This window comes from Aquila chrysaetos, chromosome 12 (assembly GCF_900496995.4).
Source record: "Aquila chrysaetos chrysaetos chromosome 12, bAquChr1.4, whole genome shotgun sequence".
NCBI classification, from domain to species: Eukaryota; Metazoa; Chordata; class Aves; order Accipitriformes; family Accipitridae; genus Aquila; species Aquila chrysaetos.
The window spans coordinates 34,012,996-34,034,724 of NC_044015.1; the positions used below are offsets into that span (position 1 = coordinate 34,012,996).

At 47.7% G+C, this 21,729-nt stretch overlaps 1 protein-coding gene across 1 annotated transcript in view; it reads left to right on the forward strand.

The window, feature by feature from the left end:
* Positions 1 to 6,136: 6,136 nt before the first annotated feature.
* The window catches only part of SLC5A9 (solute carrier family 5 member 9), a 32,599-nt gene continuing 17,006 nt past the window's right edge, over positions 6,137 to 21,729 (forward strand). Inside the window, exons 1-11 of the mRNA XM_030033896.2 lie at positions 6,137 to 6,229; positions 8,557 to 8,754; positions 10,170 to 10,241; positions 12,715 to 12,819; positions 14,656 to 14,820; positions 17,425 to 17,530; positions 18,106 to 18,186; positions 18,964 to 19,169; positions 19,963 to 20,098; positions 21,003 to 21,110; positions 21,296 to 21,446. Of these exons, the coding sequence (XP_029889756.1) occupies positions 8,626 to 8,754; positions 10,170 to 10,241; positions 12,715 to 12,819; positions 14,656 to 14,820; positions 17,425 to 17,530; positions 18,106 to 18,186; positions 18,964 to 19,169; positions 19,963 to 20,098; positions 21,003 to 21,110; positions 21,296 to 21,446 (1,259 nt within the window). The 5' untranslated portion in view covers positions 6,137 to 6,229; positions 8,557 to 8,625. The remainder of the gene's footprint in view (positions 6,230 to 8,556; positions 8,755 to 10,169; positions 10,242 to 12,714; positions 12,820 to 14,655; positions 14,821 to 17,424; positions 17,531 to 18,105; positions 18,187 to 18,963; positions 19,170 to 19,962; positions 20,099 to 21,002; positions 21,111 to 21,295; positions 21,447 to 21,729) is intronic.

The following is a 21,729-nucleotide window of genomic DNA, read 5'->3' on the forward strand; positions in this document are numbered from 1 at the left end:
GCCTCATGAGCCACTTTGAGACCAGACCTTTTGTTAGCATGAGGCTCTTTCCAGCACCAGCATTTCTAGTTGTTTTTCTAGGCACTGAAGGATGTTGTAGAAAGTGCAGGAACTTGGCTTACATAGAGCAGAAGGAGAGAAAAAAAGATCCATGAAATAAGAGAGGGAAACAGCACTCTGGGAGGTACATAAGCTTTATGTCCAAAATATGGTGGCAACCACTTGTTGTTAGCATCAGCCACCAGAAGCACCTTCAGTGATTTCAACAATAAATGACTCCCTCCCAAGATACTTTGCCAGCTCACTGCCACAGCAGCTGTGACCTTACAAGGAGTTATTCACTACTGTTTCAGGGAAATCAATACGTTTTTTGTAGTCCATTAGACTGCACTTCTGTTATCTTGGGCAAGTGAGAATGCAGGCCTCCATATGACACATTTGGGAGCCACCAGTGGAGGGGAGAGGGTGATCGAGTGGGTGCCTCCATATTATTCAGGAGTGCAAGTGAGGAGCTAGGCTTCACCTGGAAGCTGTATCTTCTACTAATATGGACCTGAAGCTAACCCCATGTAGAAACATCCCACCTCCAGGCTTTGGGGACATCCTCTTACCACAGAACCTGCTTTCTTAAAACACAGGGCAGAATCCCTCTTGACATTAATCTCTGAGCAGGTATCAATGAAAGTTAACTCAAGCTGATAGACATACAAGGCTGTGGGGTTGCTACAAGACGAAAATCAGGCCTGTAATGCCAGGAAATTGTCCCCATTTTCAACATAGTTATCTGAGCTCAGAAGTTTAAGAAATCCATTTAAGTCATCAATAACCAAAAGCTTTAAATTTTTGTTTCCTCAACTCTGATGGAGCTGTGCCATACTTTACAATAATAGGCGGTTATCCCTTGTGAAACCTAGACTAGGTTTAACAGACTTCAGACCCCAACTCGGGAAAGCTCCCCATCATAGGAAAGTGTCAGAAGTGCATATGAGTCCCATTGTAGTGAGAGGGACATAAACACATCCTGGAAGTCAAACACAGGTTTGGATATTTTACTGAATCAGGCCTTAAATGCAAGCTTCATGAACACATCGAACTCCATGTACTCCTTTACTTAGGACTACATTTTTCCCCCATCTTTGCTAAGAAAGGTTAGCAAAACTGATAAAGGTGAACACTGAACAGAGACCATTTTTATTTTATTAGATTTATTTTGCACCTCACATTTATCGTGGCTGTCCTAGCAGTGATGCTGTCCTAGCCATGATGTAATCTGCAATTAACTAGTCTCCTTTTGTCAGCCTGCATCATCAAAGCCTGTTTTTATGGAGTGTTAAGTCTAATATTTACAGTGTTAAATACTTGGACAATATTTAAATTGGTTTCATCACATACTATATTTAGTTGGACTGATATTGTCTGGTTAACAGCAATGAAAACAATTCTGTTCTTCTGGGTTTTATATTTTGAGTGGGTATTAGGTAACTGGAAAATATGGTCATTATATTTGTCTAACATTTCTACAAGTTGTAACATGGCATTTCAATTTGGGCTTTAACTCATGAATTATCCATACGCAAAACTTTTGAGAAGTTTCCAGGTTCAACATCCAAACAAGCGCAGAGTTCAGTGGCGTGTCTGAAAGGAAGGCAGTTTAATATTTATACACATATATAGAAAATATGAAGACATTTTTCAGGACCTTTTCTTTCCAGCAATGCTGCTGTTACACAAAGCCTCCTCCAAAGGTATTTTTAATGTCAAACAAAAATCACAATTAATGTGTGATCTAATCCCAATCTCACAGAGACAGACATCACTACATTTTTGGGTATTGCTTCTTGGAGTTTATATTTGTCCATGTGATTCATGTTTGTCTCCACTTGTAGCTGATGTGGGCAATCTTGCCCATACTCTCCTGAGTAATTTTGCCCTTTGAACCAAAGGCCTGTAAGACATTGCAGCTGTGCTGACTTCTCATGTCCAGCAGCAAAGGACTCCTTCTTCAAATGATGACGATGTCTCCCTTCTTCAAAGTAGAGATGTTTTGTAGAGGTTTTTGCTAATGTTTATGCATTAGAGCAACTGTTGGAAGAACCTTTTTTTTCAACTGCAGGGAAAACCTTTTACCTTCTTTTATGTCTTAGCTTTTCTTTCTTTTCCTAGTGTTGGTGTTAAGACATCTTCCCGTCTCAGCTGTGTGATTTCTGGCTATCCCACTGAGTTAGTCATTCCTCTCCTGGATGATCACAGCCATGGTCTCTGGGCCAGAACAATACCTGTGCCATATGTTGGCTCTTGTCCACCAGAAATTTCTGCTCCAGAATTGTCTATAGTTCTATGCAAGAGTCAGAACCATGAAGGAACACAGCACGGAGAAGGATTTTCTCCTGACTTAGAAAGGACTCTGCTCACAAAACCATGACTCTGACTCAGCTGTGTTGAAGATGGGTTCAGCAGTCGGACGGTCTTTTGCCCCCGAACTTCTGCATGGAGTTGGCAAAGGCATCATGTAATAACTAAATCTTCATTAGTTATATCTGTTTGCTTTGTGCCTTCGTGACAATGATGAAAGCTGTAAATAAGTATATTGTCCCATCTTAACAAGGATAGCGTATCCATCAATAAGGACACTTACTCTGCTGAGATCTTTGCAAGGCTGTACAGGGGAGTAAATTAAAGGGAGAACAACATCCTTCATCTAAAGTGTCCTTGTTCTGTCACTTAATGTTTTACCCTTGCTAATATCTTTCAAAGTCTGGCTGTTAGTCAGAAAAGTCACTCAGTAAATGTGACATATTTTATCCAGCCTAAATCTACTTGGTCCTAGAATGATTTTTCTAGGCAGTCATGGCTGGAAGTGCGCCTTGAAACTTCTTCTGTGGCTTCTCACCTTAGTTTCCTAGCTGGGTGCACGAGGACGGAAGGGGCGACCAGAGGAGTTGTGGCAGCTCAGCTGAACGGGGAGGCGCAAACCCTCGTTTGTGGTGGCAGAGGAGTCGTCTGGATAAAGGCAGATGGGATGAGACTCCACTCTCAGTAACGTTCACTTCAGCCTAGACTGACTGGTTGGTAATACCATGCTTAGCGCAAGGCATCTCCTTTCACTTAACTCACGGAACTGTCCCAATTAAGTGCAGAAAAAGCTATATGCTAACTTGAAACTGTCCTGTATGTCAAGGTTATCTTTAATCTACACGCAGATGACGGGGTCACGGGTCCACAGTGCTCAGGCAGGAGCTACAGCTGATCTTCAGGATAGACTGAGGAAGGGGTAAGCGTGGTCAGTGCCGCTTGCTGGGAGAGGTCCGTGCTTGCAGCTCCCTGCTGAGAGGAAAGCCCAAACGAAGCACATCCCATGCGAGCCCACCTGCCTCTGCACCAGCATTGCACGCCTGCAACTGAGCAAACGCATCCGTCGCGGACCTCTCTCCCGCCCCAGGAGCGGACAGGATTAGGGTCCATGCACGGAGCTGGGAGCTTTCCCCCTGGTGCGATGGGTGCACGAAGGAGCCTGCCAAGGTACCGAGGTTCCCACCGAAACCAGCACCTTCCCTGGCTCTTCTGCACAGCGCTTATACCGCTGTCTTCAGCACAGGTATCCCTGACTCACCCCAGGGTTAAACAAACAAACAAAATAATGCAAGGAAACTTGAAGCGATGGACTTGCTCCAGGTTTATGGGACAGTCCAGGAGTGAAAATCAGAGTGTGGCCTGCAGAGGGAAGAAAAGAGCCGTGGTAGCACTGCTGCGGCTTCCCGGGGGTCTGCTGCTTCCCGCTGCCACTGCCTGCTTCCCACCACGCTGTTCCTCCGGAGCAGGCTCTGAGCTGAATAGCTTGCCTTTAAACATTAAATACATTTAAAGCCCATTCATATCAAACCGAAATTAAACGGTTGAATTTCATTCAAGAGTCGTTCCCCCTGAGAAAGGGCTGAGAAGAATAGAATGGTTAGCTGAATACCTCACCCATCCAGCACGCAGAAAAAAATCCCCCCCCCCCCCCCCGGGAGGTAAGGTGAGAAGTGAGGCTTGGCTATCGCCTTGCCTCATTGCATTGTTATCTGTATATAAACCAATTTCTCAATCCATTTAGAAATTCACTAATTGTCATTGGAGCTGTTTGCTGATGACTGTGAAGTAGCTTCATAATGAAGAGGAAGTCCATTTATTCGTTAACATTTGCGAAAATAATTGCCTGTCACTTAACTGAACATCCTTTGCCCCAGAAACACTTGCTCTTCAGCGCCTTTTTTTTTTTTTTTTTGAGCTGCACACTTTGAAACGCCACTTATAATTTCCAGTCCCTGAAGGGCTCATTCTCAGCTGCTGTGACATGAGTGAGGGAGCACACTCCACAAGAGGACACTAAACGTCCTGTCACTTTTGCTGCAAGGAGAGGAGAGCGTATTAACTGTGCTGCAGGAGGCCTCGGGCAGGCGGGTTGCAGCTCTGAGATACTGCTTAAACTCTGCGGTTTTACAGGGCTGCTGCTCCTCTGCAGCCTGCCCTAAAACTCCGCCGGGCAGCACGGCAGGGCTGGGAGAGGCCGTGGCTGCAGGGCTCAGTGCCAATGGGCCCGTCTCTGGCCACGGAGTTGGGACACGTGAAGTAGCTCCAGCCCCACCAGCTGAGCTCCAGAGGCCGTCTTCTGCCCCCCATTTGCTAGCCCTGCTCTCAGTCCTCACGAAGAGGAAAGAAAGACTGCGTGAAGCCAGGCATGCACCAAGGAGTGAGTCCTGGAGGGAGGAGGAGGAAAGGTGTTTTGGGAGGTAGAGGAGCGATGTCTCAGGAGGGGAATGGGGAGAGGATGGAGATCTGTATTCCTCAGCTCAGCCCTCTGTGCCCATTACCCCACGAGTACAGCCAACACCTCCACCAGCCCCTGTTCGTGCCACGGGTGACACCCCACAACAGCTTTGTCCCCTGTGCTCACCGGCTTACCCCTCCCCGCCATGCCCAGCGCTTTCTCGGCCACCACCACCCCTCCCACCAACGCAGACGACGTAAGCCAACCTGTCCCTTAGCTTTGGGGAAGCAAAATTTAGCTTTGCCTACACGACCGAGAGGCTTTGAGGTGCTCTGCCTGCTGGGGAAGATGGGTTTGCTGTAACACTTAACCAGAGCATTCGAGGTGCCTTGCCAGGTCCCCTGGAGATAAGCGGGAGCAAAGGAGTGTGCCTCCCCCAGAATCAATAGAGATCTGCCCGCTTGCACCTGCTGCGCTTATGTTGCTGTAATACCTTTCACTCCAATGGCCGCTCGTTTGTTTGTCAGCTGTGTTGAGCTTTATTGTTTCCTGGGCACGTGAATTCCCCCATCCCTTCCCAGGGCAAGGAGCGCCACGTCTCCTGGGGGTGGATAGCCGCCAATGTTGACTTAAGAGCGCGTGGAGCAGGAGATAAGCGCTGCCCCGCTGCCGGGGCCTGGCGGAGCCGTGCGCCTCGCGCCGTCCACCGCACTTCTCGCCGGGGGCTCCTGCCGCGGGGCCGGGAGTCAGGGCGAGCGGCAACGCCGGCATGTGTCATCCCCTCGGCTGTGGGCAGGGACGGCGGCCACGTCCCGGGGGGGAGCGCGGGAGGAGCACACCTCTGCGGCCGGCCCCGAGCGGTGGTGAGCAGAGCAACTCCTGCTGAAGAGGACCGAGGGCAGGAGGGCCACGAGACCGCCAAGCAGCTAAGGAGGGCACTGCTGCAGACGCACTCGAGGTATCGTCCGCGTTCAAGGTGCAGCTGCTGCAATCCTGCCCAACTGCAGCAGCAGTGGGGTTGGCCACTACGCCTTGGGATGGTCTAGTCGGTGTAACAACACTCGACAGGGTCCTGCCACCGTAAGCCAACATCTTTCTAGTGGGTCCAACGGACTCGTGATAGCTCACAGCTGCTGGGAATGGCTTACTAGATGTATTTACTTTTCAGGGGTGCAAGCTTTCAAGTATTTGCAAGTGTTAATTGCTGCTGGTACAGCGTCTTGGGAAGGTGGGGTGAAGGGCTGGGCTGGGCAAGCGCTTCAGATTGGGGTCCCCGTGGGGAGCAGGATTCCTGGTCTAGGAAGCCTGGAGATACTGGCTCTGTTTGCTTCTTGGGCAGGAATTGAATGCATTTCAAGATTAGGCGACTGTCTTTTTGCTTTCAGGTGCTGCCGCGTTAAGAAGGAAAAGTGTGTGAGTGAGTGAAAATCAGCTCTGCGCAGGGAGAGCCGCCTGTTTACACCAGGGGATTTAGGCTTCCAGGTATTTAATTTCTGGTAACTGTACTTCAGCTTGTTGAAACATTTCAGTCTTGAAAAGCCTCTTGTGGATAATGAGACTACGGGGAGGTGCTGCTCCCAAAGAGCCTCAGATGAGGGAGCAGGGGTGGACGGGGACCTTGCTTTAGCAGTGCAATTAATGAGCAAGTAGGTAGCCAGCATTTGCAAGAAAATGCTCAGGGAAGAGGGGGATAAAACAAAATGAGCGAGAGGTTTTGTTGCCTCCCTTGAAACCAAGAACAAGCAAAGCTCACCTAAGTTTAAAATGTCCCACCTGGTATGTCATGGGGCAAGGGACCACGGATGGCGGAGGGTGGGGGAGGTAGGAGATGGTTGTGCTTTGAGGACCGGGGAACTGCCTGGAGAAGGCTTGTGCCCTGCAGCCAGCTCTGTAACGGCTCTGCAAATCATTGTAGGAGCCTTGGGCAATCCTCCCAAAGCTGTCCCACCAAAGGAGCAGGGGGGCTGTGTGATCCACACCCTGTGAGGGTGGGTGGTGAGGACTGGTGGTGTCGAGTAGAGCTGGGCTGGTGCTGGAGGGTCCCCACCTTGTCTCCAAACCAGGCTGGTGCCCTCAGCTGAGTTGTCCTGTCCCCCATTGGCAGGTATGAGATAGCTGCAGACAGAGGTAACGGAGGGACCTTTGTGGCCATGCTGGAGCTTGAGTCTTGGTAGCTGGTGTCACAGTCAGAACTACCCTATGGGTGTCCCAAGTGTTCTCTTTCTTTTAGCATCCAGCTAGAGCCCTTTATGATTTCTTTTCTCACAGGACTCAGGGTAAGCCCAGCTGAGCCTGCCAGGGTGGCAGCCCCAAACCAAAACTCTCCCAAGGACATCCTTGTAGCCCCTGCCTTTTTGCCTGCTAACCCAACCCACTGCCCTGTCTTCTCCTACAGCAGCATCCCCTCCATAGGAGCGCTCAGAAAATGCTTCCAGCATACTTGTGATTTCCCTGGTGCTACTGCGGGTGGGGAAAGTGAGGCAGGGGAAAGTGACACTGTCTTGGAGGGGCATTCACAGCACCGTGGGCACTCAGCAGAAAGGAGAAAAGTAGCTCTTCCTCAGCCAGTGGAGAGAGAGGAGAGAGGTCTCTGGAGGGTGACTTAGGCCAGCCATGGTCTGGAGATGTTTGTATTTATCAGCTAAGGAGGAAATGGATGCTACAAGCCCTCATGGCTTTGAGGGTGGTGTCAGGAGCCAAAACCTGTGGGTGGCGAATGTCTATTAGCATCATTAGGAACCACACTGAGAAGCCGGGCCTGTGCCCGTCTGCCTGTCTCAGGCTCTTGGGTTATGCCCATCGACTGAAGCACCCGCAGGGACCGTCCTGGACTCCTCCCAGCACCTCTGAGCAGGGCCCTGGCACAGAGGGAGGTGGAGGCTTAGGTCCTGCCTGGCCCCAGCATTAAGAGGTGGAGAAGGGCGAGACATCCCAGGCAGCTGAGAAATGACTCTGCTGTACCAGGCAGCTGGAGGGATGGGGAGAAGGACCTGCGACTTGCAGTTTGCTGCTGTGGTAGGGGACAGCCCCCTCCTACATGCCCGTGCCCCAAGACAGCTACTGCTCCTGCTGCCACTGCAGCTTTCCCAACTCATGTAGGTGACCTGGCATTGGCTCTGCTTGCTTAACTACTTCGCTGCTGGCCACGTGCATGCTGGAGAGCCTGCCAAGAAAACTGAGCTGTCTCCTCCCTGCGTTTCCCCCTGTTGCTACCTGCAAAGTGAATGTGCGGCGTAACACGTGCTCCCTGTCTGCTGACCATCCGCCGGGGCTGTGGGTCTCTCTGCAGCACGGAGTATCCCTGAGCTGCAGCACAGGCTGGGGAAGGAGGCAGCTGGAGCGAGTGAGGAAAGGGGCACCGGTGTCCTCGCCTACGGCTGGTCCTGCCCCTGCGGGGTGGGTGCAGGTGCTGCACCCATCCTGCACAGATCAGTATCCTTACCACCCGCACCAGGAAGAAAGACCAAATCCCCTCTATGGCAGCTCCTCTAAGGGGGAACTTTCCCCTATAGGATGCTGCAGAGAAAGTGATATGAAAGAGGGGCAGGGGACAAGACAGTGTGACACTTATCCATTTGCCATCCCAGTGGCTGACACCAATGGGTAAATGAGCAGGAGAGGGGACGGCTGGTAAAAGGACACAGGAGCATCTGGGAGGGATGCTCACACCACAGAGCTATGGGAAGGTCCTCACTGACGAACCACGGAGCCAAAGCTACTGCTGGGACCTGCTGGGAAAACATTAGGTACAGTCCTGCCTGGCTCCCACTCCCCACTCACACCTTCTCCACCCTGTTAATTATTACAAGGAAAGCAATGAAGGCCAACGTGCACCAAAGTCCAGTGTGAGAGAGAAAATCAGCAGTTCGCTCGCAGCCATGATCCAGCCGACCGCAGCCGCCTCAGAGCTGCCCGCGCTGCCGGGGGACACGAGAGTGGCCTTTGAGGTGGCAGACATAATCGTCGTGGTTTCTTACTTCGCCTTTGTCCTCGCCGTCGGGATATGGGTGAGTCCCCGAGGTGACTGGGTTTAGGTCCACCTGAGGCGGAGAGCCTTTGATCCTCCCTGGGCCCTTCATGGGTACAAAGGTGTTTGCCTGCAAAGGGCATCCTCTGCTCACACCGTTATCCCAGGGTCTATTGAAGGGTGACAGTGACCTTCCAGTGAGCCATCCCCCCCCACATGGGGATAACCAAGGGGTCATTCCCTGGAGGTTGTTCTGGGGATGATGTGTACCTCCCATATTGCAAAGTAGTCTCACACCAGGGTGTGGGCAGGCAGGGGGCAAAAGAAAAGCCAGGGTTGGGGTGGAAAAGACTGAAAGGGGACTTTAAAAAGCTTTGGAAAGATTGTTGCTAATTATTTGTTCATGTTGCTTTGCGAAAGCTTCTTTCATAGAGACCTGTAGTGTTCTGGCTGGCTGAAGCGTTTTTTCTTTCCCAATTGGTACATTCAAGGAGAAGTCATTAAAGGTACAAGCAGCTTCTTTCCAAAGCTGGACTATCAGAAACGTGCACAAAGAGAGGCAGAAGCAATGGGTGAACACTGGCATACTTAACAGATACATGATAATAATTTTTCGAGCTGATGCTGAGACCAGGCATTCAGGCTCCTCCTGGCTTGGTGGCAGTGCTGCTCACCAGTCTGGATGCTGCCATGTGCACAGGCGTTTTGCAGCAAACCATTTTATTATGGTGCCCGACTGCAAGTTCCTGGTTGCTGCAAACAGCAAGCACAGTCAGCCTCAGTCACATTGGAGGGACTTGCTGGCCTATGGACATCCTATTGCTCTTGAAATCCCTGCAGTTCTCATGCAGTTCCTAGACGGGGCTGCATGATTTGGCCATACAAGTGTGGGGCTGCTGGAAACCCTGAATCCACAGCAGTGGGAAGAAGCAAGGCAGCAGGAGCTGCAGCGGGACATTGCTAACCATCCTGGAGTGCATGTCATGCCCAAATGCAGTCCTTGATGGCATTCCACGGGATACAAGGTTGTCCTCTGATTCTCACCCGTGCCACGTTCTCCCTTATTTGGCTCTGAAGGCATTTGCTAGGGGTGCTAGCCAGTGACGAGGGAAATGCTTCTTCTTAACGCATACCATTGTCAGAAGGTGGGCAGCCTTTCTTGGAGCTGCAAACATGTATCTTCACACGGCTGAGAGCTAACAAACCTCTTGATTTCTCAAAATTAGATGCCTTTTACAGGGGCCCTGCTTCAGCCTGCATCGGAGCCACGCACTACCTGTCTGTGCTGCTTTGAGTAGGGTGAGCCAGTTAACCGCAGTGACACCCAAGGAAGCAGGACTAGGGTGGTGCAAGAGATTGCTGATGGGATGTATCAAGGCTACTGGGACGGGCATTGGGTCTGACTTGAGGGTGGGTGAATGGAGGAAAACACTTTTCTTTTTCCTGTGCTTCCAGTCATCGATACGAGCAAGCCGGGGGACCATTGGAGGCTATTTCCTAGCTGGACGATCCATGACTTGGTGGCCTGTGAGTGAAATGCATCCCTCTGTTCCTCATGGTTCAAAAGCGATTCCAGATGTAAGGACGGCAAGTCTAGTGAGGGGAGCCAGTCCATACATGTTTTGACTGTAGTCTTGAGATGAAGAGCATCCACCAGGAATCATCCCATGCAGCTTTGCTAATGGGCTACAGCATGGAGCTCCCGGGCCAAAAGGATAGTTCAGCATCTTCAGGTTTTTTCAACTCTCAATTTCTCTGCTAAACTCAGCAATAAAAATGTTCACATTGATGGAAGTGAGGGAGCGCTGACTGCCTAGATGGGTTTGAAAATCTTTGGCCCCAACTCACCAAAGATACCTTTGTTGCCAAGCTAAGAGAGCATTAGGTAATCTAGGAATGTGCTATCCAGTAAAATAGCATTTAGAGACTGAAGAAAAAATAATCCCAAGGCCCAGGACTTTCTGAGCCCTTGCTATTTAGAGTAAAGTTGAGATTATTGACTAACGATGTAAAGGATATAAACTTCAAACCACCAAAGTATAAATCTTCACTATGAAGAAAAAAAATCTATTGAAGGCGCCTTTTCTTGGGAGTGAAAGGTACATATAAAGATAATTTAAAGTTTGAAAGGAATAAAAACGCCACAGGAATAAAGATCCTTCTCAGCCAATGCCAGACTCTAACACCATATATCTCTCCAGTGAGTTGTGGGTAACGAAATGCACTTCTCAACCAAAACACTGTATTTTTTCTGTTTTTCCTTTGGATTTACATTGCCCATAAATTCACTAGGCTAGATTTTCAACCTCTTCCATCAGAGACACATACACCTCTCTAAAATCTGTTATTTCTTAGATGTTCTTTATACTTCTGTCTCAGCCAAGTGACATTTAATGGAAAAGCTTAACTTGATGGTTTTCTCTAATCAGGAAGGGGAAAATGAAAAGATACTAAAATAGAACATTTTTTCCCCAACATCATTCTTTTTTTCTTAAAAAAAACCCCCGTCAAACAAAAAAAACCCAAAGCATTCTCATTGCTTTGGCTCCAGCCACAGGTGGCCACAGAGTCTGTTGGGTACAGGTTGGCTCTTGGCTCTCCTAATTTATAGGTTCAAAGCAACCTATAATGCTGTTTGCTTTTCAGTTTTGTTTGTCAGAGAGCTGATTCCACCTCTACAGCATTCCTGCAGGCTCAGCTCCTTGTGGCTTTCACCTTGAATACAAGACTGGCTTGCATGTATTTTATTTTTTTTTTACGGGTGTGACAGATTTCTGCTGTGTGTCAGACAGCCTCAACTAAACCCTGATATTACATTGCTGCTCCTGTGCAATGTATCTATCTTCTGTATTTCTGTGTCTGATATAGATATCAGGAAATCTGTTTACATGTCTTGAGAGCATTCCCAGCTCTGTTGCAAATTCATGTTGCGGCAGCCAGCTCTCTAATCAAGAGTTTTCTTAGACAGACAAGCAGGCAGAGCTCTTGGCAGGAATCAGTGTGGGTGTTGATGACATATTAATGTTTTACCTTGCTTAAAGGTGAGAAGCAGATCAAATTCCATCATTCCTTCTTTCACATGTAGCAGTACTATGGAGAGAAAAACTCCTTGTAGGCAATGTGGCTAAAAGCAAACTTTCTCCAGAGACAAAAGGGTTAGACTTGTCCTTTGGGTAACTTCTCATTTGACCCCGAGAGAGATCTGATGTTGACATACAGAAAGCAGGTCTTTGCCCTGTTTAAAGCACCTTGGAGCTTGCATTCTTCCAATTAGGGTGTCAACGAGCCATGGTAGGGACAGCCTACAGTGCCCACAGCTACAGTTAAAGTTAACCCGAGGTATTAGCATTTTCCAGCCTACTGCAGAGCTGAGTATCTTTGAACCTATGTGTAGACATTAAACACAAAAGGCCTGCATGTTTCTCATATTGTCCCTGCTACGGTTCGGGAATCTCCTCTCTTAGGAGGAGCTCCAAGAGAGCACTCCTGTCACCATGGCTGTGTAACCCACCACATACGTGTTCAGTGCAAGACTTGAAAGAGGCTGGGCTGTCAGCAAGACGTGGAGAGGTAGAGCAAAGGTCAGCAAAGTTGGAGAAGGCACGTTGCTGGATGAGTAACAAGGGAATGGAGAAATCTATCATGTTGCATGGACACTGAGGTATCTGTTACTGCCACCACACTTCCCTCACCACGCTGTACTCCCCATAACAGGTGTATATCTCAGGAGAACCATTGACAAAGTGAACCCCGATTCTGAGATTAAGCTTTGCATTGGAGTTGGGGCAGTGGAAGGGAGTAGACACACCCACCTTAAGATATAAAAGTGTAGTTTTCTTTAAAAGGAGAACAAAACCACAACTCTCCAGTAGCACCCAGCTACCTACCTACAAGGAGATGGGGCCCTGGGGAAAGAGAGTGCCTGGAGAAAATGCTTGGGCTTATACAGAGATTCCTCAAGGTGACTTTCTGGGGTTTATGCCTGTGCTATGTGTTTCAGATTGGAGCATCCCTGATGTCAAGCAATGTGGGCAGTGGCTTATTCATTGGCCTGGCGGGCACTGGAGCAGCTGGGGGCCTTGCTGTTGGAGGCTTTGAGTGGAATGTAAGCATCACTTATGTTGTCAACTAAGCTGTCACTGTTTACAAAGGGACTGGGGGTTTGTCTCCAAAATCAAGTGCTAACAGTATCGGCAACTACAAGTTCTCCAGCCTCAGGAAAGATGCCTCCAGACATTCAGACAGCCTTAAAAACATGAGATCTTTATTTTAGTTTAAGCAGAATCCACTAAAATTATTAGCTCTTTGACCTTCCCAGAAGCACATGGCCATATATTTAAGCTTTATTCTGCACTCATGAAGATTAAAATAAAAGATAATGAATGCTGAAAAGGTACTTGGATAATCACAGGATTCTGGGTACAGGGAGTTTGAAAAAACAGCATGTGCTCCTAAATTCAATGTAAAACCATGAGAATCGGCAACACTGCATTCACCTGTCAGTGACGTCTCTGGGGTGAACATCTGGGTGTGAAAGCAGGTCTCATTCTGCCCTATTGAAGTGGCCTGGAAAATTGCTACTGACACCACACAGAGCATGAAAACCAGGCCCTTGGTGTGTGATACTAATGAAATTTCTCAGCTGCAGTGATGAGCAATGAGATTAGTGCCAGCCTCACAATAAACATCACTCACCTAACTCTAAATCTCTTGTCTCTATCAGCAGAGACTGCTAATAGTGCCGGATACTTACCAAGCACAGGCAGGGCCCACCAAGAGCTCTTTCCTGGTATATCTATTCACTGCACTGGTTTTTTTTCTAAACCATTAAGATCACTTTTAAGTCCTTTGTGAAGAAACCAGAGCCTGTGTTCAGCCTGGTGCATGTAGGACATACCAATATTGCTGTACTTTAAGTAAATCTATTCAAGTCATTTTCGAAACCCATGAAATCAAGATTGTATGTCAGGGCAAATCTAACTTCATGAGTTTAGATTCATTTCTTTCAGATTAGAAAGGGACTTTAGGTATGCCATTATTCTCTCCCTTTGTCATGGGACAGCACTCAGCTGCAGGGATTGTATGAGCATCTTTTACCTAAGCCAGTCTCTGCCACTGCAGGGGCCATGGCTGTTCTCCTCGATCACTCCCAATCTCTGCTTACAGGGATTGGTTTCATTTCTGATAACTTAAATAACTGATCAAAGTAAAATCTGGCCTAATGTAAGGTACTTGGATGAAAGGTAATGGCCTGAGACAACCAGGAGGTGAAGTCTGATAATCCAATGGCTTTCATGTTCAAGATCTCCTGTTCGGGCTTTTGCTGGGTTTCAGAGGAGAAATACATGATCCCTTTACACCTTCCAAAGGACCCTTCACCTGTGGCAAAGCAATTGAACTGCTCCTTTATCTGCCAGCGACAGAAGCACATCTGCGTCAGCCTGCAAGGAGAACATCGCAGCAGAGTCTTGCTGTTGCTTATTTTTATGCTCCGCAGGGACAGTCTGCTGCCTCAGCCTCATCACTTGCTAATCAAGCAACAAACAGATGCTCCCATCCTTCTCTGAATCACTTAACTCTTCACTGACACAGCATCAGTGGTTTCAAAGGCCACCAAATACAACACCATCTTTCAGAGATCCAGAGCAACAGAATACACTATCTTGCCCAAAAGACTAGGAGATGGAACAGGATGTGCCACTCATGACAGAGAGACACAGAGCTTAGAAGGATAACTTCAAAAACTTCTAACTGTATTGTAATAATTCCTCCATTTGTCATCTCATCTTCTGAGCAGGGAGAAAAAGTCAGACTGCTTCCCAGATCTATTGCATGGTACTGTACCTTTCTGTTTTCTTAGGATGTTCACTGAAAGAACAGAGAAGAAGGACATTTCCGTGTGTTGAATCATGTGCCTTTATTTTCTTTGTCTCCTTAACAGGCTACCTGGGCACTTCTAGCTCTCGGCTGGATCTTTGTGCCTGTTTACATCGCAGCAGGAGTGGTCACCATGCCTGAGTACCTGCAGAAGAGATTTGGAGGGCAGAGGATACAAATCTACATGTCCGTACTGTCCCTCGTTCTCTATATATTCACCAAGATATCCGTATGTATCCAACTGAACACAACCCTTGTGTCTAGGGCAGGGGTAGGTCATCCTGGTACAATGCAGGGCTGCTCAGAGATAACTCAGATGTCCTTGAAAGGACCAGCTCAGCTACCAGAAACAGCAGCAGTCTGTTAGTGTGCTGCTTTGCTCAAGTAAATACCTGCCTCTGTATTGATCATGGAGACTTATCCTAAAAGAGAGAGCCCTCATTAAACAGCAATGCACAGCGAGAACTTTACAGGGATATGGCAGCTAATTACTAAACTGTGTAAGTACCATAAGCTGTCTGCCTGCTTTTCCTCTTCTATCAGATCAAACCTTAGCCAATATAGACAGGGGAACTGCAGCATTACCCCATCTGAGGATCTGGCTGGCTGCATCTTGTAATTGTGAAATTCTCTTAAATTATCATAAATCTGCTGTTGTTCTTGTAGCTGAGTTTTCAGCATTAGGTATGTTATGTTTATTCCTCTCTCTTTCTGTCACTTGTGTTGTATAAAAAGGGTATGGTGAAAGGGGGGTATGTTCTGGCTTGTGACAAAACTCAGCATCTTTCCTGGATGCTTGTAGCACGGTATCCTGCCGATAACCAAAAAATAATGTAAGCTACTGGGTATTTTCCTTCATTTAAATGCCTTTAATAAAGAGGCAGAACTTAGGCTCAGAGAGTTGCTAAGAACCACCTGTGCCCCTGGAGGGAGAGGACTGTATTTCAGAGTCCATTACAGGGACTGAAAACGTCAGTCCTTTGTCTCCAGCTGATTGTCCCATGGCCAGTACAAGTCAGTTTTCACTAGACCCTACTGAAGTATTTAGATGTCAAATTGCCTTGGAAGACATTAACTGGAGATGAGGCACCCATGTGCCTTTTTGCAGCTGGCTTCAGGGTCCTTCCCCAAGCTTATTATGTCTCAGGTCCTGGGAGGTGCATTAAGAGGAGTTCCAGGCTGGGAGTATGGGGTAGATTTCCTCCTCTAATGGCCAGCTCTTGGTCATGTCACCCATCGCTGTCACCGCTGCCTCCAGGAGCTTTGCTCTGTGGGACTGAAGCATTGCAAGATGGGGTCTTGCAAAGAGGCATTTGAGGCCTCTTTACCCATGAGGGGTAAATGGAAGATCTCTCCTGCAACAGCACCACAACGTGCACAGCTACACAATCAATATATGTGACGAAAACAGACCAGTCTTCCAAAATGACCTTCAGCAGAACAGTATTTTCCAATGCCTTTCAGAGCAGGACCCTGGCCTCAGTCATTGCTGTTTCATCTCAGTGGTTTCTCCTCTGTGCAGCTAATTCACGCGTGGCTGACGGATGTGGCTGGTGGAGTTTATGGGCACGACAGGTGCTTTCTATTAAGCAGTGCTATTGTTTGTAGAGAGCTCATTTAGCGGCTGGCTGGACAGCAGGCAGTTGGTTACAAGAAGGATTTTTCTCCCTATGCTTTTTGCCCAAACATAGGTTAGCAACTAGGGCATTGCAGAGTCTTCCCTGCTTGCAAAGAAAATCAGAGATCTCAATAAACAGTGTTGTCAAAGGACTGATCCTGCATGGCTACAGAGGTGTTTCTATTTCCTGCTGGGAATTGAAAAACCAGAAGACACAGTGGCTCCTGTGGTGTCCTGACAGTGGTTGTCCTGTCTCAGGGTTGCAGAGGTCAGGAGTTGCACTGAGTGCTTGCTTTTAAGGTGCTTATTTCAGGCACAGCAAATATAAATCTTGCCTCATCTCTTCTGTCTCCCTTGGCAAGTGTCTTCATCTGTATCTCAACCCGTACCAGATTTGCAGGTGTCCTTCAGACTGATTTCCCAACATACACATCTCCCATATTACCTTCTGCATCTGAATGATGTTATCTGTATAATTCCAGGTTTCACCCAGTTTCTGGTTTCACCCTCTCTGCCAGTAGGTCCAAACAAAACAAAGCCGATGGGGGTTTCTGTATTTCTGGAGAGGTCCTCAGCAGGTATAACTCGTTTTTCAAGAGTCATTCTAGTATGCTGAACAGCATGGATAGAAAAGCGAGCTGTCGACCTTTTCAGATAAATAAATCATGGCACAAGACATCAGTGATTCTTTAGGGGTCTTTCAAGCTAAAGTGTCTCTCCTGGCCATGAGGCCACCAAGATGTAGTCTTGGGTGGAACCTGGTCTCTGCTATTTGCCCCCCTTTCCCTCCTGTCTCTGCCTGTGCATACATGGGCTCCTGCTTCCCACAGATGTCTTCACAGTCAGCAAAAGGAGTGGCAGTTTCCACCAATACCTGTCTGTGCCAGGCAGGATTACATGCCACGAATGCTGCCTGTAAGACAGTCTTTTGACTGCTTTGTAGTCCCTTGGTGTGGGACCTTGATTTTCATCCTTCTGCTGCCCCAGCTCCCAGATGCTGAGAGCTCTGACCTGGAGGAAAGATTTTCCTTACATTGAGAACAAGAAGGTTCACAGCCAACAGCCCCATGCTCTCTCCTCCTCTTCCACTTCACCTTCGTGGTGTCCTCCCTCGTCAATGCTTTCAGCCGCAGAGGGCTGCAGGCTGCTTTATTAGATTTCACTTGCACGGAGTACTACTAACACCAGACTGCCCTTGTTTTTTTTTTATTCCAGACAGACATTTTTTCTGGAGCGTTGTTCATCCAAATCTCTTTGGGCTGGAATCTCTACTTGTCCACTGTGGTCTTGCTAGCAGTGACTGCTGTCTACACCATAGCTGGTAAAAAGCTGATTTTAAAAGAAACATGATAAAGTGAAGCCTAGGATATAAGTTTCCCCTTTCCTATACAAGGGAAAGTATTCAGGTCCTGGTCTGAGCGAGAGATTCCCCGAGTTGCTTGGTACCTGCCCTGTCACTCCCAGCTGTTGGAGACCTCTGGCTATTCCCCTCTCCCCTCCTGGCCCAAGTGAAACTGGTCTGGGGGGGGAACATCACTGTTTTCTAGGGAATTTTCTAACAGTACAGAAGGCTCCTGGCTCCCTCTCTGCAAATAGCTACCACTGCCCATATTTGCTCTTTTTTTCTCTTTTTGTAACATTAGCATCTTTAGATATTAAGATGCTGAACTGCCTCCAAGTCCTCTCGTGAATGTGGACAAGCCCTTCAGGCCATTCCTCATGGAAGGGCTTGTGACAACTATAGGCTCCTGGGGATCAGCTCAGTGCCAGCTTCTCCCAGGGGGTCTGTCCTGAAATCACAGGGCTGGGGCCAAAGAAAACCTTTTTCCAGGTGACGTACTTGTTTCATTGTACATGGTGATGCATTCTGCCTGTTGTCTCTGGTTGTCCTGACAGGTGGTTTAACGGCTGTGATATACACAGACGCGCTGCAGACTCTGATCATGGTGCTGGGAGCTTTGGTCCTCATGTTCATAGGTAAGGGGAACCTGCAGTGGCATCATACACTAGTTTAATGGTCCCAAGGTCATTAGACCTCAGCAGGGTACCTCACCTTTTAATGTATGGTGCAGAAATGAGTTTTAAGCACTCACAGAAGTGGTGCCAGCACAACTGTCATTCACCAAGCTGTCAGACTTGCTTCATCCTTTGCACTAACTGTATGGAGGTGAGGTTCTTGATAACGTCACCTCACCAGTTTGGGTTTACTGGGAGTTGCCAAAGAAGTTGAAACACTGCATTCCCAGAGCCACATTCAACTCTTACTATGCTTATGTAAATTCAGAGTAATTCTGGTGACTTTGCCTGTTGACTTTTGGAGTTACTGTGCATTCATCTGGGTGTAACTGAGCATTGTAAAAAAATAAAAAAGCAACAAGGAACTGACCATCATTAGTCTTTGCTTTAAGCCTCCTTGGCAAACAGAAATATAGGTATATCTTGTTTCATGTCATACCATCCTGCTCCAGCTCTTGGAGGGTGTGTGAACAAAGACTAGATGCTCAGGACATTGTGGGGATTAGGATCATGGAGATTTTCCTGCATTGATCCCCTTCCAGGGTGCACTGTTAAAACCATAAGGACTCTGGGCAAAATCCAACTGACTTCTGTAAAAATCTTGGATGCCAAAAACGAGGGTGGAATGAAAAGAAAGGAGATGAGAGGAAGACAGGAGAAAAGTAATCATGAGACTCTGATAAAGAAATAACTTTGCAGGGAGCACCAGACCTTAAATCACTGGCATTTTCTTTTCAGGATTTGAAAAAGTTGGCTGGTATGAAGGACTTCAGGAGAAATACAGCACAGCAATACCGAAGATCATAGTCCCAAACACGACCTGTCACCTCCCACGTGCAGATGCCTTTCATTTGTTCAGGGATCCAGTCACAGGAGACATTCCTTGGCCTGGCCTTATATTTGGCCTCTCTGTGCTGGCTCTTTGGTGCTGGTGCACTGACCAGGTAAAGAAAGTCTTTTCCTCTCAAGGCAAACCACCACTCCGTTTGTAGGCCTGTGAGCTGAAAACTGACTGTGTCTCACTATGCAGGAGTTACTACTGTTTTACTGGTCTAGACCAGAATATTTCACTCCTTCCACCTTCTCAGCAAGCTGCTAATTTTGTGCACTTCTTAGTGCAGAGCGAGCAGGTTATTTTCTTCCCTTTATCCCACTGTGGACTGGTTAGTACTGGCTGTCTTCATTCAGTTAGCGTGACAAGGATATGAAAATGTGGATCTGGAGCTGGCTTTGCAGTGACCTTGTGTAGACCTCCAGAGAAGCCATTCGTATGCCCAGAGTTCTCACGTTTCTTATTCCTTTCCAAGTTAGAAAGAAGGAAAACTGTATTTTTTTTCTCAAGACATGGTGTTTCTGTGCTTTAAGATGGGATAATTATGAAAACACACCACTGAACTTATACCAAAACACCTACAGTCTGCTTCATTCCCTGTCTCTTGCTGCGGTACAGCTGCTGTCTCCAGTCCTCAAGGTGGCTTCATTTCAGTCAAGGGCGAAATGATTCCTGTAAAGGAAATTTCCACGCTGCCCTCTCCTATAGCCTGTGCACTGAGCTCTGAGCAGTGGCAGCAGGCTGCAGTCAACTGAGATGGGAAAGTTGCCATTGGCATGCAAAACACTCTGAGATCCTGCTGGATGAAAGTCATCCATGAGAATGAGAGACAGAGAGAGGATGGATCCTGCTCTCTCTGTAGTGCTTCTGTTTTACTCTCTGCTCCATTTCCGCACTGATTGCAGGTGATAGTCCAGAGGTCTCTCTCTGCCAAGAACCTCTCCCATGCCAAAGGTGGATCCGTGCTGGGAGGATATCTGAAAATCTTCCCTATGTTTTTCATTGTCATGCCAGGAATGATCAGCAGAGCTCTTTACCCAGGTAAGCCTTCCCATGTTCCTTGCCACAGGGCTTTATACCTGCCATGACCACTAATCCCACACAGGTCTGCCAGCACTTTTACACCTCAGAAACTGCTGTCCTGCAGGCATACTCATATAGATTCCTGTTGTGCAATGGTGTTCCCATGCCCTTCCTTCACCTCCAGTGCTTCCACAGTGGCAGAAGTCACTGGGAGTGTCCATATGGGGCATATTTTGCCATTGGGGGCATATAGCTCCGTGCTGTGGACATCGCATGCGTCTGTCTATCTGGAGGAAGTCAGTGAGATGAAATACATGGGGCACTGAGGTTGTCCTTCAGATCCTATGGCTTTCATTAGATATTTGGTGACAGTTTTAGCAATCTACCACACAGATTCAATCAGTTCCTGGTGGATTATGCAAAACAGCCTTCTTTTGTGAAAGAGCAAGCATTCCCCTCCTGTCGTCTCCCAAGGAGCTCTCGTTGCTGGTTTCTCCAGAGCATGCCACTTCCTGGGAAGAATACCCTGGTTCGGAGGACCACTCCTGGAGGAAAGTGCCTCTCTCCCAGATTTCCTCAAATTGGACTAAGTCAGCCTGCAACATCCTTGGTAACCCAGCTGACAGGTTCATGGAAACAGTCCAGTTCCCACAAACGACAAATTGTCAAGGTTTACAATTACGCAACATCCAGGAGAGTTATATCTGTACCCTGAACAGAATTGCAAAATGTCATCTTGAAGTTTCACCTTTATTTTACGATGTAAAATGTTCTTCAGCTCCACTCATTCTAGCTGTATTCCAGCTGCATCTCTGAATTTATATGAAAACGCATAAGGCATCAAGATTTGTTCCCCTGAATTAAACAACCATAGCTCAACGGGGTTTACACTGACTTCTTGTTATTTTCCTGTCTTCTGCAGATGAAGTGGGCTGCGTGGACCCAGACATCTGTAGAAGGGTCTGTGGAGCAGCAGTGGGTTGTTCCAACATTGCCTACCCCAAACTCGTGATAGAACTCATGCCCAATGGTGAGAAACCTTTACAGTTGTGTAGGTGGCCTTGAGCCATGCTCTGCACGGAGGGGATCAGACTGCCCTTATCCATCCTAAGGATGAGGAAATCTTAGTGCTGTTACCAGACATGGGGATGAAAAAACAGTACTGAGAGGCCAAAGGTCTACTCCTGATTTTTCTTCCCTATTTTGCTCCCCCAGGGCTCCGGGGTTTGATGATTGCTGTGATGATGGCAGCCTTGATGAGTTCCCTCACCTCCATTTTCAACAGCAGCAGCACTCTCTTCGTTATAGACATCTGGCAGCGGATCCGCAGACAGGCTTCAGAGCAGGAGCTGATGATTGTGGGCAGGTCCTTACATTTCTTTATTTCTTGTTGCTCTCATCATCCATTTTGAGTACAGCATTTACATTCTTCAGTCTGGACTCACTGAGAAAAATCTGGTGCCTAAAATATAGAGCAAGAACGCAGCCTGGGAAAGAGCATTACATTTTACAGCTTCATCTCAGATAGACCTGGTCAAAGAGAAACACTGAGTGTACCACTGGGCTAGGCAGATCATTGCCTGCCTCTTCTCTAAACTTAACATAAATAGTGCCTTAATGTACTTTTAAAACCCAAGATGCTCTGGAGA